General features: G+C 43.9%; 1 protein-coding gene across 1 annotated transcript in view; it reads left to right on the top strand.

Annotated features, from left to right (window-relative positions):
* Positions 1 to 18,823, top strand: part of LOC141057115 (chemerin-like receptor 1) — a 53,799-nt gene extending 34,976 nt beyond the window's left edge. Inside the window, exon 4 of the mRNA XM_073553661.1 lies at positions 15,445 to 18,823. Coding sequence (XP_073409762.1) covers positions 15,454 to 16,623 — 1,170 coding nt within the window. The 5' untranslated portion in view covers positions 15,445 to 15,453 and the 3' untranslated portion in view covers positions 16,624 to 18,823. The remainder of the gene's footprint in view (positions 1 to 15,444) is intronic.
* The last annotated feature ends 442 nt before the right edge of the window (positions 18,824 to 19,265 follow it).

The following is a 19,265-nucleotide window of genomic DNA, read 5'->3' as shown; positions in this document are numbered from 1 at the left end:
TCTTCAAACAGAGGCTGGACAGACATCTGACTGGGATGATTTAGCGAATCCTGCTTTGAGCAGGGGGTTGGACCAGATGGCCCAGGAGGTCCCTTCCAACTCTACAATTCTATGATTCTATGATTCTATGATTCTATGTGTAGCACAGCCAAAAGTTTTACCATAACCAGGTTCCCCGCATCATGTTCCCACATGCTTTATGCATCCATTAGCCCTCTGTGTCTGTACTGTTACACACTTAACATTATGGCTGGTCCATACAATCAGGGCAACTGTTACCACCCACCTTTCGTGTCTACCTCTTTCCTCATAGACTGTAAGCTTGCGAGCAGGGCCCTCACTCCTCTTGGTATTTGTTATGATCTATGTGATTATTGTTATGCTGTAATGTCTATTGTCTGTACAAATCCCCTCTGAAATGTAAAGTGCTGCGGAATATGTCAGCGCTAGAGAAATAAAATTTATTATTATTATTATTATTATTATTATTATTATTATTATTATTATTATGTGTGTATTTAGATTGATAAAGGTATTGCGATAAAGCCAGGTCCCTCAAAAAATGGGGCTAAATTGCCCTAACCTATGTCCCTAGCATCTGATACTGCCTAGCCACGGAGATTGACACTCTAAGGTATATAGATGATGGTGCCCCCGCTCTTCCACGTCTGTCCCTAATGTGCCCTGAACAAGCCTAGCAACTTGATTAAGTTAATGCAAATACCACTATGTGAACTGTGGTTCTCAGTATACAGGGTTAACTAAAATCAGATAATACAGATAAAATGCAGATTAGGGCAGTAAAGATGAATACTTATCAGAACATATCCTCAATAACTGCCTCAAAGTATTTTCCCAAGTAGGTCTCTCGACGCGTTTCCCCATGCAGTTCCCTCGACGCGTTTCCCCATGTTTCATCAGGAGGCAGATATAAAGTCATGACAGCAGAATGCTAGAAGGATAATGTTTATATCTAGAGTTGAGCGACTTTTGCTTTTTTAGGGTCGAGTTTCGTTTCATGAAACCCGACTTTTCCAAAAGTCGGGTCGAGCAAAATCGGCCGACTATAGGGAAAAGTCGGGGGTCCGACCGAAACACGAAACCCAATGTAAGTCAATGGGGAATTAAAGTCGGCACTGAGAAGAGGACAGGAAACACACCAACAGTGCCCATTTGAATGCCAAAAGCATCAATTCTTATTACTTAAGCTTGTCAACCTTAATTTACTTCATAATACTAGTTGCGCACTGAAAAATGGGGGTTATTTGGCTAAAGTTGTGGGGGGGTAGGGCTGGCTCCAGGTTTTCATGTGCCCTGGGCGAAAGAGCGCCCCTTTAACACATACCACAACTCATCATGCTCCGATACGGCAGAGAAATAGCGGTATAGTACAATGAAAAATACTTCACTTTTTACATCTCATGACGAGGCCCATCTATTTCTCCATACAGAATCATTGGTCCCATATAATGTTTGAAACAGTATATGATGAGCTCCACATAATGCTACAGTATATGTTGGTCCCCATGGATGAAGCTCCACTGTCTTATGGGCCCAAATAATGCTCCAAACATAATGGGCCCCATTTCTAATGCTCTAGTGTATAATGGGCCCTGTAAATGCTGCTCCAGTGTCTGATGTCCACCTTTGGAATGTTCCAGTGTATGGTGGGCCCCATCTATCATTCTCCAGAGTATAGTGCTCCCCAAAAATTGCTGTCCCAACATTGAAAACAATCAAATAAGTCTCCTCGCTAGGGAATCCCTGTACTAGTCTGGACTCCTCGTCGTCCCCATCTTCCATCTCACTGCACAGTATTTCAACCTTGCAAGTGCTGTGATCCTGAGCAAGCAGGGGGGGCCCACTCGTTGGCGACGGCACTGGCACAGGGCCCCTGATAGTACGGTGGTGTGTCTGACGGCGGGTGGGCCGAACCTGCACTTTCATCTGCAGCTTCCTCTTTGTCACCGTGTAAGATGGAACTGTATATGGGAAGGGTAACCTGAGTTTCATCAGGGTCAGATTCAGGCCGTGTAGCGTGCGAGGGGAATGTAGTGGTCTGGGTCAATGTACCAGCAGATTCATTGAGCAGTGGCTGGGCATCAGTGCACTTGTGTCGCCCCCAGGAGTACGGTCGCCACAGTGGCATTACCTTCCTCCTAGGAAGTGTGATGTCATGCTTGGGAGCAACGAATGATTTCTCTAGCAGGATAACTGATTGGGCGGCGTTATTCCCACGAGTCACGACCCTCCAAACAGCGTTCATGAAGGCAAAGTTTTTGTTTTACGTGGGCAGTATGGTTGCAAAGCTGAACCTTAAAGGAATGTCCAGAAGGGCACCACCAGGAGTGGAGCCTACGGCGTAATTTGACTCTACACGGGCAACCTCAACCATCCAGCAACAAAAAAGATGCACACATTGCAAGCTTAATTCTGTTAACGAACGAGACTCCGTCATGCCCCGCGGTCCGAGTCCGGCTTACTAGAGGGACATGTGAGGCTCTGGCACGTGAGATTGGCCAATAACTGGTGTGTCATGCCCTTACATGTCCGTGGCTGCATGTGCGCTACACTGAAAAGGCCAGCGTTTGTTGCTTACAGGTGCAGATAACCCGCTGAACAACGATAGTGATGGGGATCACTGATTACAATTATTACCGGCGAACAATGATTTCCCAGTAAGTGCAGGTCAACCGCAGTTCCGGAATTAGGCCTAACCGTCATTCCTGAAAAAATGAAAAACTTACGTGTGCAAACCACAGGTGCTGTAGCTTGCTTAACAGCTCGCCAGCCGTTCTCAGGCCCAGTATGTATTACACGTGATTGCACAAAGGTGTGAAAGGGTACCGTATCCCCGGATAACATGTATGGATAGCATAGTGTACACATTCAAAATATATGTCTATAGATCAGGAGGCAGGCTCAAACGGTGTCAGGCCCAGTATGGATTACACGTGATTGCACAAAGGTGAGAAAGGGTACCGTATCACCGGATAACATGTATGGATAGCATAGTGTACACATTCAAAATATATGTCTATAGATCAGGAGGCAGGCTCAAACAGTGTCAGGCCCAGTATGGATTACACGTGATTGCACAAAGGTGAGAAAGGGTACCGTATCCCCGGATAACATGTATGGATAGCATAGTGTACACATTCAAAATATATGTTTATAGATCAGGAGGCAGGCTCAGACGGTGTCAGGCCCAGTATGGATTACACGTGATTGCACAAAGGTGAGAAAGGTACCGTATCACCGAATAACATGTATGGATAGCATAGTGTACACATTCAAAATATATGTCTATAGATCAGGAGGCAGGCTCAAACGGTGTCAGGCCCAGTATGGATTACACGTGATTGCACAAAGGTGAGAAAGGGTACCGTATCCCCGGATAACATGTATGGATAGCATAGTGTACACATTCAAAATATATGTCTATAGATCAGGAGGCAGGCTCAGACGGTGTCAGGCCCAGTATGGATTACACGTGATTGCACAAAGGTGAGAAAGGGTACCGTATCACCGGATAACATGTATGGATAGTATAGTGTACACATTCAATATATATGTCTATAGATCAGGAGGCAGGCTCAGACGGTGTCAGGCCCAGTATGGATTACACGTGATTGCACAAAGGTGAGAAAGGTACCGTATCACCGAATAACATGTATGGATAGCATAGTGTACACATTCAAAATATATGTCTATGGATCAGGAGGCAGGCTCAAATGGTGTCAGGCCCAGTATGGATTACACGTGATTGCACAAAGGTGAGAAAGGGTACCGTATCACCGGATAACATGTATGGATAGCATAGTGTACACATTCAAAATATATGTCTATAGATCAGGAGGCAGGCTCAGACGGTGTCAGGCCCAGTATGGATTTGACGGCCCAGACTACACAGCGGAGGAGCAGGGAGAGGTAAAGATTGCAAATGCTGGGGCCCTGCCCAAGCAAGGGGGGCCCACTCTTGGGCGTCGGTACTGGCACTGGGCCCCTCATAGTACGGCGGTGTGTCTGACGTCAGGTGTGCACCACCTCCGTCAGAGACACTTGATTGCACTATGAGGGACCCTGTGCCAGTGCCCGCGCCCAAGAGTCGGCCTACCCACATGTCCAGGGCAACGGCACTCGCACGGTTTCCTGCGCTAGGTGGTGACCCCGGCCATGGGGGGGGAGGCAGCACAGTTAGGGAGTTTTAGAAAGTGGCATATGTTGATGTTGGACATTCAGCTGATGGAAAAGGCGAAATTGTTCAAGTCCCAGGAAGAGGAGGACCAAAGCAAGCCATTTTTCTGTCACCCTATGTGTCATCAGGGGAAGGTGGGACAAAATCCTTGGAAACCCATGCATGGTTCATTTTAATGAAGGCTAGATCATCCACATTTTGGGTTGACAGACGGGTCCTTTTTTCTGTCAGGATTGATCCAGCTGCACTGAAGACTCTTTCCGATAGCACATTTGCAGCTGGGCAAGCGAGCTCCTGTAAGACATATTGTGCCAATTCAGGCCAGGTGTCCAGTTTAGCGGCCCAATAGTCAAAGGGGAATGACCTGTGCGGGAAAACATCGATATGGGAGGAAAAGTAGTTTGTAACCATAGTTGACAACTGCTGTCTCCTGTCACTTTCCATCGATGCAGTATTACCAGTTGTGTGAGCGGTACTTGAAAAATCAGTCCACAACATTGTCATGAAACCCCTGTCTCCAACGCCACTTCTGCTGTGTGCACCACGAACACCTCTGCCAAGCTGCCCCCGGCCCGTACGGCTCGTGTGAGAACCATCACCGCTGCTGTGTGCTGGGAATGCCTCAACCAACCGGTTTACCAGAGTTGCTTGTTTATTAGCCAATATTAGGTCAAGGTTCTCCTGTGGCATGATGTTTTGTAATTTGCCTTTATAGCGTGGATCCAGGATGCTGGCCAACCAGTAGTCATCAACGTTCATCATTTTGGCAATGCGAGGGTCCCTTTCAAGGATCTGCAAGGCATAATCTGACATGTGGGCCAATGTTCCCGGTGTAAATGATGCACTGCGAGTGCTGGTTGGAGGAGCACTTTCTGGCAAATCCACATCCCTCCAGTCACGCACAAACCCTGAACCAGACCTTGCCATGCCAACATTTTCACTTGCCCCACAAGATGCATCCTCCTCCCCTAAGTAATCATCCCCATCATCCTCCTCCTCCTCCTCTTCTTCCTCCACCTCGTCCAGGAGAGGTCCCTGAGCAGACAATGGCTGAATGTCATCAAGGATTCCCTCCTCCTCGTCAACATTGGCTGCAGACGCCTGCTCCTTAAGGTGCGTCAAAGTTTGCATGAGCAGACGCATAAGTGGGATGCTCATGCTTAGGATGGCGTCGTCTGCGCTTACCAGCCGTGTGCATTCCTCAAAACACTGAAGGACTTTACAGAGGTCTTTCAGCTTCGACCACTGCACACCTGTCAACTCCATGTCTGCTCTCAAAGTGCCTGGCCGTGTATCCTCCCACAAATGCATTATGGCCTGCCTCTTCACACAGCCGCTCAACCATGTGCAGGGTGGAGTTCCACCTTGTTGCAATGTCAATAATGAGGCGGTGGTTGGGAAGGTGAAGCAATCGCTGCAGCTTCTGCATACGAATGGAGTGTACAGGCGACCGGCGGATGTGCGCGCACAGTCTTCGCACCTTCTAGAGCGGGGCTGTTAACTCCGGATAATTGTTGAGGAAGCACTGCACCACCAGGTTCAAGGTGTGAGCCAAGCAAGGTATGTGGCTGAGTTTTGAAAGGGCTATGGCTGCCACAAAATTACGGCCGTTATCACTAACTACCTTGCCTGCCTCAAGATGTATACTGCCCAGCCATGACTCAGTTTGTCGCTGAAAGTACTCGCCCAAACACATCATCTGCAACACAGCCTGCTGACGCTTTCCACTAGCTACTCGATAGGGGGACACCTCGTGTGCAACAGTGGCAGCTGCAGATGGAGTGCTTGTACGACTGCGCTCTGTGGACAAGCTTTCGCTTCTGGAGGAGGAGGAGGGTCGAACGCCTACAGCCAACTGTTTCCTATACCGTGGGCTAGGCAGCACTGTCCCACCACCGCTGTCCCCTGTGGACCCTGCATCTACCACATTAACCCAGTGCGCAGTGATGGACACGTAACTGCCCTGGCCATGCCGACTGGACCATGCATCTGATGTGAGGTGCACCTTTCCACTCACTGACTGCTTGAGTGCATGGACAATGCGGTCTTTCACATGATGGTGGAGGGCTGGGATGGCTTTGCGAGAGAAGAAGTGGCGACTGGGTAGGTTATAGCATGGTACTGCATAGGCCATGAGTTCGCGGAAAGCTGCGCTTTCCACCAACCGATAGGGCATCATCTCTAACGAGATTAGTTTGGCAATGTGGGCGTTCAAACCCAGTGTACGCGGATGAGAGACTGAGTACTTTCTTGACCTACTCATAGTCTCTGGGAGGGTGAGCTGGACTTGAGAGCTGCATATGGTGGAACTAGGGGTGGACAGGGTGGACTGAGAGAGAGGGTTGATGATGGTGATGGAGTTGGTGTTCTTTCTGATGGCCTAGATTCAGTCTTTCGTTGATATAACAGTGGGATTCCCTGACTGCTTTGGCCTTGCAACGACACCTCAACATTTGTTGCTGTGCTAACCGGTGGGCTTACAGTGGGGGAAACAATGTAGCGTTGCTGACTACCTTCTTTGTGATCAGTTGCACATGTGGTACTTGAGGTTTGGTGTTGTGTCCACGCTTGCAAGTGCATGCTGGTTAAATGTCTAAGCATGCAACTGGTATTCAAATTTTTCAGATTTTTCCCTCGGCTAAAGGTCTTTGCGCACTTCTTACAGATAACCTTCCCCTGATCATGAGGATTTTGTTCAAAAAAGTGCCACACTGCACTCTTCCTACTTTGGAAGACCTTTTGCGGCCTAGCACGCTGTGATCTTTTGACCGTCTGGACAAGCTGTCCAGCAACTCTTTTGATTTTTGGAACCTGTCTTTGGAGTGCTCCGGGCCTGCCAGATAACAGCTGTTGCAATGTAGATGTCTGCTGTGGATGCTCCTCCTCCTTTTCTGAGCTATTGGAAGCAGCACCCTCTTCCCCCAATGGATGCCAATCTGGGTCAACCACTGGGTCATCCATCACCTCCTCTTCAATGTCATGTGCACCTTCCTCTGTGTCACCGTGTATGGTAGTATAGTATGCGGGAAGGGGCACCTGAGTCTCATCAGGGTCAGAATCTGGCCCATTACACTGCGAGGACAATGTAGTGCTCTGACTGAATGTACCAGCAGAATCATCTATCAGTGGCTGTGCATCAGTGCACTCCATGTCAGATTCATCTTGGCCTGGGTAATTCACCATTTCACTTGATAACCCAGGCATGGTATGTGAAAACAGCTCCATGGAGTAATTAGTTGTATGGCCTGCGTCATCCTTCAATCTTGGTTGGGGTGAAGGACACAAGGAAAGGTGTGGTTCATGAACATGAGCCTCCAATGACGACTCAGTGCTTTTATTTTTTACAACTTCAGAAGAGGAGGCGATAGAGCTGGAGGCTGAGTCAGCAATGTAAGCCAAAACTTTTTCCTGAAGCTCTGGCTTTAAAAGCGGTTTGCCAACTCCTAGAAAACTAAGCCTTTGAGGCGTTGTGGAGCCAGACGATGACGCAGGTTCAACACCTCCTGCATTCGGTCCTATTTTGCTTTTGCCACTACCATCAGATCCACCACCAACAGCATCATTACCAGCTGGCAACCCCCCGACCAATTCCACGGCCTCTTCCACCAGCCTTCCTTATTTTTGGTAAAAATGTACACAAAATCCCACAAACGATATAGTAATGAAAAACAAGGTACAAGGTGTTTATAGCACAGGGGAGACGTAGAATTTCTGAACACACTTGTGGACACTGTTGGATTGTGTGAGGCCCAGTTAATATCACACCGGTATGTCACAGGCTCAATGTCGCAGGTGTGAAAAATGTCACTATAGGACAGGGGAGATGTAGAATTTCTGAACACACTTGTGGACACTGTTGTGTGAGACCCAGTTAATATCACACCGCTATGTCACAGGCTCAATGTCGTAGGTGTGAAAAATCTCACTATAGGACAGGGGAGATGTAGAATTTCTGAACACACTTGTGGACACTGTTGGATTGTGTGAGGCCCAGTGAATATCACACTGCTATGTCACAGGCTCAATGTCGCAGGTGTGAAAAATGTCACTATAGGACAGGGGAGATGTAGAATTTCTGAACACACTTGTGGACACTGTTGGATTGTGTGAGGCCCAGTGAATATCACACCGCTATGTCACAGGCAGAAATTGGCTAGTGTATGACAAACTGCAAGGTGTATATAGAATTGGGCAGAATAGGAATCTCCCTAGAGTGTAGGTCTGTAAGAACGGAACATGTCCTCGACTTATCCTTACAGAGTGACACACAGATAGCTTCACTGTGGCCGTGATAACAGCCGTTACACGGTACTGAGAGAGGAGCGTGCACGTACACTGCTGTCCGGTGTCCGTAAAATTGTCAAGCTCTGTGTTTTTTAAGTATACGGACTGACACACGCTGTTTCTCTATAGTTTTGAATGTGATCAAACAGCAAATATACTTAACTGTTTGAAAAGCAGACAAAACTAGAAGGTGGAGGTCTGTAAGAACGGAACATGTCCTCGACTTAATCTTACAGAGTCACACACAGATAGCTTCACTGTGGCTGTGATAACAGCCATTACACGGTACTGTGTGAGGAGCGTACACCGCTGTATGGTGTGAAAAAATGCACGCTCAGTACCTCACCAGGACAAAAAAAAAAAATTTGGATTGCTTTTAAAAAAGCAGTTTGCAGAGTAGTGGGAAAACAGCAATGCCACTATCAGGAAGCCTTATAAGGCAGCCTAACAACCAACACAGCTGACCCAGCAAAATATAGCCTCCACTTGCACTGCGCACACAGTGACTGGTGTGTTGTACAGGCAAAATCGCTAGCAGCAGAAGCAGTTTTTGGTGTCTTCTTCCCTGCCTAACGCTCTCCCTACAGAATCAGCAGCAGCAGCAGCAGCAGCAGCTCTCCCTATTCTGAGATCAGCATGAGTACCATGGCGGTCGGCGTGCACGCCCTTTTATACCCCCTGTGACGCCCCCCAAAGCAAGCCAATCACTTGCATGCCCTTCTCAAAGATGGTGGTGACCCCTGCCCATGTCATCACGTTGCCCACAGTGTCCGTGGATCCTGATTGGCTGAAAAAGGGTGGAAAACAAACTTTTGAAACGCGACTTTGGCGCTAAAGTCGCCGAGCTCGTGGCCGACCTCACCCTAGGGTCGGGTTTCGTTTCATGAAACCCGACTTTACCAAAAGTCGGTGACTTTTGAAATTTTTCGACCCGTTTCGCTCAACTCTATTTATATCGGATTCCTGATGAAACATGGGGAAACGCAAACCCGAGCTTACAAGTCTTGAACTCGGCTTGGCTTTTTTAACAAGAGTGACATGTGATTCCCTTGTGAGAGATATAGTAGGTCTATGATGGTTAGTGGATTTCCCATGCCCAAGAGATCCCATTAGCAGCATTTTCCCTCTCTGTACTGAAATGAGTGAGAATGATCTGATAGATCAGACTTCATCTATGGACTCTTTCTTATGTCATTCAAATCTTTTACATGGAGCAATTGAAATAATGTCATGAATACACTACAGGTACAAAGAAAATAATTTTCCCCTATTGCAAACTAGGTTTATTAGCAAAGTTTACAAACTTTCTGCTGTTTGCAAGAAAACAATGAAACACTAATTAACTGAAGACAAATAACACAAGTGGTTTCTCCAAATTCACCTCAAAATGTCACTTTTTTATTTAATACTTCAGTCTCAGAATTATTCACCTCCTTCATTACAAGTGTCTTTATTACTTTGCATGTAGAGCAGCTTTGGCTGTTATAACCTGCTGAAAATACAATGCTTAGCCATCTGACAACATTCCTAGGAAATGGCCTCCAGTTCACTAATATTCTGGGGTTTGATGCTGCAACTGCCTTTTTCTCTTCTCACCAGAGATATTCTGTGAGATTTTAGTGGGCTGTGACGGCCAATCCAGAATCTTCCAGGACTTATTAAACCAACCCTTGGTGGACTTTGAGCTATGCTTGGGATCACTGTCCTGTTCCAAGATCCAATGATGGCCAAGGTTTAGCTTCTTCAGAAGGAATGGCACATTTTTTTCAGGATTTATGGATACTGGATTGAACCCATCTTGCCTTCAACATGCTGCTGATTTCCAGTGACAGAGGAAACAAAGCAGCCTGAGAGCATCTCCGAGCCATTGTCTTGCTTCAGTGTAGACATCATCAAGCCACTGCCATGCTTCACCGTAGATATTAACAAGTGACTGACATGTTTCACTGTAAGTAACACTAAACCACAATCATGTTTCACTGTAGACATCATTAAGCCACCACCATGCTACACTGTAGGCATCACAGAGCAATTGCCATTCTTCGGTGTAGCCATCAAGCCACTGCCATGCTTCACTGTAGATATTAACAAGTGACTGACATGTTTCACTGTAAGTAACACTAAGCAACCATCATGTTTCACTGTAGACATCACTAAGCCACTGCCATGCTTCACTGTAGATATAATTAAGCCACTGACATGCTTCACTGTAGACATCACCGAGCCATCACTTTGCTTCACTGTAAACATCATCAAGCAATTGTCATGCTTCACAGCAAATAACACTAAGTCCACACCAAGCTACACTGTAGGCATCACAGAGCAATTGCCATTCATCAGTGTAGCCATCAAGCCACCTCATGTTTCACTGTAGATATCACTGAGCGACTGTCATGTTTCACTTTAGGTAACACTGATCCACCAATATGCTTCACTATAGGCAGAGAGTTCATTTCAGAATATGATTAATATTTTTCCCTCCAGTTCCGAATATTTTCATGGTTCCACATAACTGAATTGCAGAACTGTTGTTGTTTACTTAGATGGCTTTATAAATCTTGTAGGCAGTTTTTTGGTTAGTTGAGGTGTATGCCTTTGAGTTTTGGAATGGACATCTTAAGCCTCCAGCATTTTTCTTACTGTGCTATCTAAAGATGAGTAGCGCCAGCAGGAATAATGTTCATTTTATTCCGGTAGCTGCTCTTATACTAAGGGGAATGGATAATTTTGTAATGCTATTTATTGTCAGATTAACTATATATCTGCAAGTTAATAGAATTTAGAAAACATGAAAGGTGTAACCGATATTTTTTTTTCCGGAAATCATTAGTACAATAGAATAAAAATAAGAAACATTGTAATACATCTTATCAGAGAAATCCGCTTCTTTCTTCTCCATGACTAATCATTAATTCTCAAAATCACTGGTAAAAACTGGCTTCAGTGAATACAGATTTCCCATTACCAATTGGTGCTCATAAACATCTAAGAAGAACTGTTGCTGTCACTTCAGCAGAAAATACGGCAAAATGTCTGTGCTTGCTTCTAGCTTCTCCCCTATCCATAAAATTTCAAAATCACCAACTGTCATCTCCTGCCTCAGTAATGGGAAATGTGTCTTCATTAACCCCTTCCCGACATGCGCCGTAATAGTATTGCTCTGCGGGAACTGTGTTCCCGCAAACAATTGGACTAGGACAGTGGCACGGTTGCGCGGCCTTACGCTGTATGTGACAGCTGAAACCCCACAGCAATGCCCACGATCGGTGTTAGCAATGATCGTGGGCATTTAACCCCTCTGATGCCGCTGTCAGTACTGACAACGGCATAAAGAAGAAGAGCGCGATCGCGTTAGTCCGGTGGTCTCCATGGAGACCCTCGGCTCCAAGATGGCTGCGGGGTCTTTTCGGGTCCTGCAGGGAGGTGGCTTTTCAGTGCCTACTGAGAACAGGCGACGGCAAGCCACCTTCACTGTCTGTCAGGTTGCTGATCTGACACTGTGCTATGCAAAGTGTCAGATCAGCAATCTGACATGATATAGTCAGAAAAATAGAATGTGTGAAAATATTTTTAAAAAAATTCCCATATAAAGATAAGAAAAAAAATATTTTTCCAATAAATCCATTTGTTTATGTAAATAAAAAACAATAAAAGTACACATATTTGGTATCGCCACATCCATAGCGAACTGCTCTATAAAACTGTCCCACTAGTTAACCCCTTCAGTGAACAAAAAAATGCTTTATCATCATACCGTCTAACAAAAATTGCAATAAAACGCGATCAAAAAGACAGATGTAAATGGTACAGCTGAAAACGTCATCTTGCAAGCAACAAGCCACCGAACAGCGCCATCAGCAGAAAAATCAAAAAGTTATAGCTCTCTAAATGTGGTGATGCAAAAACTATTTTTTTCAATAAAAAGCGTCTTTTAGTGTGTGACAGCTGCCAAACATAAAAACTCTCAATAAATACCCACTATAAATGGTAAATCAAACCCCCATTTATCACCCCCTTAGTTAGGGAAAAATAATAAAATAAATAAAATGTATTTATTTTCATTTTCCTATTAGGGTTAGGGTTGGGGTTAGGTTTAGGGTTGGGGCTAAAGTTAGGGTTAGGATTGAGGCTAAAGTTAGGGTTAGGGTTGGGATTAGGGTTAAGGTTGGGATTAGGGTTAGGGTTAGAATTATGGTTAAGGTTGGAATTAGGGTTAGGGTTGGAGTTAGGATTGGGATTAGGGTTAGGGGTGAGTTAGGGTTAGGTTTGAGGTTATGGTTATGGCTAGTGATGGGATTTCGTTTGGGGTGTGTTGGGGTTAGGGGTGGAGATAGAATTGGGGGGGTTTCCACTGTTTAGGCACATCAGGGGCTCTCCAAACGTGACATGGCGTCTGATCTCAATTCCAGCCAATTTAGCATTGAAAAGTCAAACGGCGCTTCTTCCCTTCCAAGCTCTTCCATGCGCCTAAGCAGTGGTATACCCCCCATATACTGGGTATCAGCATACTCAGGACAAATTGCACAACAACTTTTGGGGTCCAATTTCTCCCGTTACCTTTGGGAAAATAAAAAATTGGTGGCGAAAAATCATTTTTGTGAAATAAATCTGATTTTTTTATTTAAACGGCTCTACATTATAAACTTCTGTGAAGCACTTGGGGGTTCAAAGTGCACAACACAAATCTAGGTAAGTTCCTTAGGGGGTCTACTTTCCAAAGTGGTGTCATTTGTTGGGGGTTTCCACTGTTTAGGCCCATCAGGGGCTCTCCCAACGCGACATGGCGTCCGATCTCAATTCCCATCAATTTTGCATTGAAAAGGTAAACGGCACTCCTTCCCTTCCGACCTCTGCCTTGCGCCTAAACAATAGTTTACTCCCACATATGAGGTATCAGCATACTCAGGACAAATTGCACAACAACTTTTTTGGCCCAATTTCTCCTGATACCCTTAGTATAATAAAACAAATTGGATCTGAAGTAATTTTTTGTGAAAAAAAGTTAAATGTTCATTTTTTTTAAAACATTCCAAAAATTCCTGTGAAGCACCTGAAGGGTTAATAAACTTCATGAATGTGGTTTTGAGAACCTTGAGGGGTGCAGTTTTTAGAATGGTGTCACTGTTTGGCATTTTCTGTCATATAGGCCCCTCAAAGTCATTTCAAGTGTGAGGTGGTCCCTGAAAAAATGGTTTTGCAAATTTTGTTGTAAAAAGGAGAAATCACTGGTCAACTTTTAACCTTTACAACTTCCTAACCAAAAAAATTGTTTCCAAAATTGTGCTGATGTAAATCAGACATGTGGGAAATGTTATTTATTAACTATTTTGCGTGATATGACTCTGTAATTTAAGGGCATAAAAACTAAAAGTTTGAAAATTGCAAAATTTTCCAAAATGTTTCCAAATTTCCATTTTTTTCGCAAATAAATGCTAGTCATATTGAATAAATTTTACCACTGTCATAAAGTACAATATGTCTTGAGAAAATTTTCTCAGAATCACCAGGATCCGTTGAAGCGCTTCAGAGTTATGACCTCTTAAAGTGACAGTGGTCAGAACTGTAAAAATCGGCCTGTCATTAAGGTAGAAACAGGCTTCATCTCAAAGGGGTTAAATACAGTTTTTACCCATGAAATGAGAATGAAAGATCAGTCCAGGAAGAGAAAGAAGCAGATTTCTCTTATAAGATATAGTGCAAAGTTGCTGATTATCATGTCAGTTATTGATTTACAAAATAAAAATTCAAACAATGGTTACTTTTTAAAGTTTATGGCAGGTTCGATTTAACTTTTTCAAAAACTTTTCTAACTTCAAGCTCATCCTCATGTTTAGAGGTTCGGCTCTTGCTAGGTACTAATTGACACTGTGGCTTTAAGAGACCATGCTTCCATCTGAGTTGTGTGAACTAGTCTTTTCTCCCCTGCAGTTGGCTTCATGTTGGTTTTGTACAAGAAGCAGGAAGTGAAGAAGGCCTTGTGTCTGAGGGACACTGACAAGATGGGATTTTGCTGTGAAAGACTGATAAAAGTGAACTAACTGCTTCAAGGTTGAATATAGTGCCCATTCACTTCATTATTCGTCACCAGGACCGAAAGATGGACAGAGTCACATCATACAACCAGGGCAGTTTTCCTGCACCACTTGTAATCTGAGAGGAAAATAACACTGTGGTACCAGCCATCCCTCCACATTGAAAGAGGGAACTAGACTTGCCCAGACTCAGGAAAAAGAGATTCGTTAACCTGAAGGAAGAGCTCAACACAACCAACTTGGCTCAGCTGCATCAGGATCAAATAACAGTTACTAGACTTTCTTCTAAATTTACAGCACCATGAGTTATGCTAGTGTTAACTGTGTTAGGGGGTAGAGCAGGCTTATTTATTTAGGACACTGTAACAGCTTGTCCTGATTATTGGTAGCCAGGTAGTAAGTTAGAAGAGAGTAGTTTATATTGTTTGTATTGAACTTTGCATTGCCTTAGCTGGAGTGCAGCTTGCGTGACATACTCCAGCTATCTACCTTTATATTTAATATTACTGTTCTCTTTACAATAACTGTTAGTCTCATTGCCCGGCATATAGTCCTCTTTTTGTCAATAAAGCCGGTGTTTTGTTTCTGTTTCCTCACCTATTGTGCCGTATTTGAGTCCTGCCTCAAATTGGTCGTTCAACCAGCTCTTCATAGGGACAATCTCTGATTTTGCTCTTATAGGGGATTTTATTCAGAAAGAGAATAATTCTTAGACTGCAATAAAAGTGTTACTTGTGATGAATAAGGAGACACTACCTGCTGAATTCATTGTGTTGAGCTTTAAAACATTTTCTGTTTGATTAGGTTTTTTTTTTGCAAAGAGTAACAACGTATACATTTTGCTAATAAACCTAATTGGCAATGGGGCGGTGGAATAATATTGATTTTAACTGTAGATAGTAACGACTTTGTTTTGTTTCTGTTTGGCAGATTGTAACCATGGAGCTTGAACTACACAAGGATCCGGAATTACATAGAAAAGTATGTTACTTGTTCTGGGATATGTACAATGACCCAGAGTTACTGGACCTTTCTCCGAGCATGAGCAACCCAACCCCTATCCAGTACTCCAGCTTTGTGCTCTCCATAATCACTTGTATCATCGGCTTTACTGGCAACCTTCTTGTCATCTTTGTCACCGGATTCTTAATGAAGAAGAGCAAATCTCGAATCTGGTTCCTGAACTTGGCGGTGGCAGATTTCTCCTTTCTTCTGTTCCTCCCTCTTCAGGCTGTGTCTGTATTAATGGCAAGATGGCCGTATGGGTCCGATTTGTGTAAATTCAGCAACTTCATTACCTTTGTTAATATGTACGCCAGTATTTACATCCTCACAGCTCTAAATATTGATCGCACCTTGTCTGTTGCTAAACCAATATGGCACCAGAGGTTCCTTTCCAGGAAAGTTGGTTACAGTATTTGTACACTCATCTGGGTATTATCGGCCGTATGTAGCCTTCCAGCCATCATCTATAGCGGGGAAGTTTCAACTTGTGGAGAAAATCATTGCATTCTCTTTAGTAATGATATTACTAACTTAATATACTCAAACATTAAACCAAACTCGAATTTGAGTCAAGAATATAGGAATATTTCACGTAATGCTTGCGATTCAGAAAATACAAATCCAGACAGTTTCAAAATCTGGGTAGAAATGCAATCTACAACGAGTCTTATAGTTTCACTTGTAGCGATCGGTTGCATCATCCCACTATGTGTGATCCTATCCTCCAACAACATCATCATTCATCAAGTGAGGAAATCAGAGGTGCCATCATCATCTAGACTGTACAGAGTGGTGATTGCAGCCGTGCTGGCCTTCTTCTGTACCAAGACTCCATTAGTTTTGGCCCAGATAATCTTCTTGGTGTCGGCCCATACTATGGAGTTCACTCTGATGTATAAAGCGATTGTTTTTTTTCCACTGTTATCCAGCATTGCCGCCACTAACACTTTCCTGAATCCCATGGTGTATGTGCTGGTGGGTAAAAAAATGAGGGAAGAAATATCACCGTTTGGGGGTAAAATTACCATGTATCGGAGTGTCCTTCCGACAAACATTTCTCTTTATCTGCCATCAAAAGAACCACCCGCTAACATCAGAAGTTAGTGAGCTTTTATGTTTTCTCTTTAACTTCTGAAGGACCCGTGAAGTACTTACTGGCCCTTCTTACTGCCCCATACACATTAGATAAATCTCTAAACTCCCAGATTTAATCTGTTTGGGGATTTCCTGACTCTCCCTGGGCATACGATGTCTGGGAGAGAAGGATCCATCGTATAGGATTCCAATTACGGGCGACCGAAGAGGATTCCTATTCAAGAACAATATATAGGACCCTTGCAGTCCAATAGCCCATCATAATGCTCAATTTTATCCGCTTTGGAGGTGAAAATGAGCCCCCTTACCTATTGGACCACTGTGCAGCTGCACAGGTTGCATCAATGACATTTTCACCCAATACGAAAGGCTGATCCCTTTGTTCTTTGGAAGATAAGTCACTGCTAGAGGAGTTTGCCAGCTGCTCTCTCATAGAGAACACCGTAGTGCTTGGCTGACTATTACTGTGTGTGGGGAAGTTGAGAAACCTTTGTTTGGCTGACAGATATCCAATGTGTATTGGGGCTTTAGACCTCATTCCGACTTCCATTTTTCATGAGACTTTAGACTCCATTCAGACTCCATGTTTTTCACAGATAAAACATCTGCATATAATAATCTATGGAGCTGTTCACATAGATGTGTTATTTTAGCGCACTGTAAGTCTGTAAAAAAATGATGGAGACATAACATGGATCAAAATTACCCATGCAAGTTCATGGATCCGTAAAAATAATTAATGACAAGACAGAATATCTGAGGCTGCCGGGAGGACAAACGGTAATTTCATCCTGGCAGTCGGGCTGTAAATGTGATGTCCACACAGTGGCTTAGGAAAGCTATTAACCTGCAGATTAACCGAATATCTGTATATTAATAGCGTTTTTCACATGACAGGTTCCCTTTAAAGAGAATCTGTCACCACATCTGACTTATTTAAACTGTTATTATGGGCATGCACATTATAGAATGCTGATAACACTCCTGCCTGCATCCTCATATCAGATGCCTTGTTGTGGGAAAATCATCTTTTATCACTTTATATAAATGAACTCTTCCAGGCTCCGGGGAGGACGCTGATTCACATGAGGATCTGACATCGGAGGTTATTTTACGTGAAGGGGTGTTAACTGTGTGAGACAAGTAACTAGCGCAGAACAGGAGAAATGAAGCTCTGCTGCATTGTAACAATATTGCAGCCCCGTCTCCCTGTGAGATGGAAGCTGGAGCTTAGAGGAACCTACAGATGTGTCAGTTATAACAACACACAGCTCTGCAGTGAGATCAGAAGAGCCGAGAGCTGTAACCATTACACATCACACTGGTGACACTGGAAACCATTACACAGCACACTGGTAACTATCACATATCACACTGGTAACCATCACACCACACACTGGTTACAAGCGTAGATAGGGTCACCATGGTCTTCTCCGCCGTTTTCTTGATTGTCTCAAGCCATCGGGTTGCTGGTCTTCCTTTTTGCCCTGGTTTCCTTCTATTCTTCCAACCATGATGTCCTTCTCCAATGATTGCTCTCTTCATATGATGTGTCCAAAGGTCACTCAAGAGCCTGTCTAAACTTTCCGACCCGGCTTCAGATGTGCACTCCTCAACAATCTGCAATATATCGCTCAGTGCACACAGGCTGTTATAGTTCTTGTCAGTGTAAGTCCTGTTTACACAGAACAATGTGCTGCCGAGAAGGATGATCTTTTGTGTATCGAAAAACATTTCTTGCTTTGTATGTTTTCATCTTGAAGCTGCATGATGTCTCCTGTAATCTTCTTTAATCTACTGTTGGTAAAACATGTCTGTATGGCTTGTAGAGACAGTGTATTGTATAGCTGGTAGAATTTCTGTGACTTGTATGTACATGTTGCTGCATGTTTTTTTAGATGACAGATTTTGCATAATCACTGAAACAGCATGCGCCATGGAAAGCTGCAACAGAATAAACAAAGTTGTTGTAACAAATGGTTTCAATAAAGAAAAGAAATACACCGCGCTATGCTGGGAACTGAAAAAAATATATAATATAACTGAGTACTTACTTGCTGGTGTGTGAAAAAATCACGTGGTGGTGGATGTATAGCAGTATTCTGAGACTATTCACCTTGTCATAGATGTATATATTTGGATGCCAAAACTGCTGAATAGATAATATAGGGTTAAATGGGGGTGAGCCCGTTAGTGTGTTACAGAGGGAAAAAAATAAATAAATAAATAAATAAATAAAATATGAACTAATCTTGATTTACTCACTTAAGGAAATCAGAACCATATAAAATATATGCTGTAAATGTAGCCATTGCCAAATATTAAGATTGGAATGTTGCAGCCTGTTTCTGAAAAAAATATAATAGTTGAAAAATAAAACCAAAAAAAGAGGGGGATAAATAGATGTTTGAGATGATAACTGAATGCTGACCTTACTGCATGCCAGTTTCAACAGGCGAGGTCAGAATGATTAATCCTGTGCAAAACAAATGATGGCACAGTTCCTGCAAAGTGAATGAGCGTTAGTGACAGCATGTGCCCACTAGTGGAACGAGGTGCTTAATTCTGGTGCACTTACTTGCAGGGCCAGTGCTCAGTGAGACAGGCTTGGGTGCTCAGCGTGGGGGCTGGGGCTGCTGCTGCTAATCCGT

This window comes from Dendrobates tinctorius, unplaced genomic scaffold (assembly GCF_039654945.1).
Source record: "Dendrobates tinctorius isolate UK_male_01 unplaced genomic scaffold, ASM3965494v1 ptg000202l, whole genome shotgun sequence".
Taxonomy (NCBI): domain Eukaryota; kingdom Metazoa; phylum Chordata; class Amphibia; order Anura; family Dendrobatidae; genus Dendrobates; species Dendrobates tinctorius.
The sequence above is the reverse complement of the archived record's forward strand: the minus strand, read 5'-3'. Positions and strand labels throughout refer to the sequence as shown.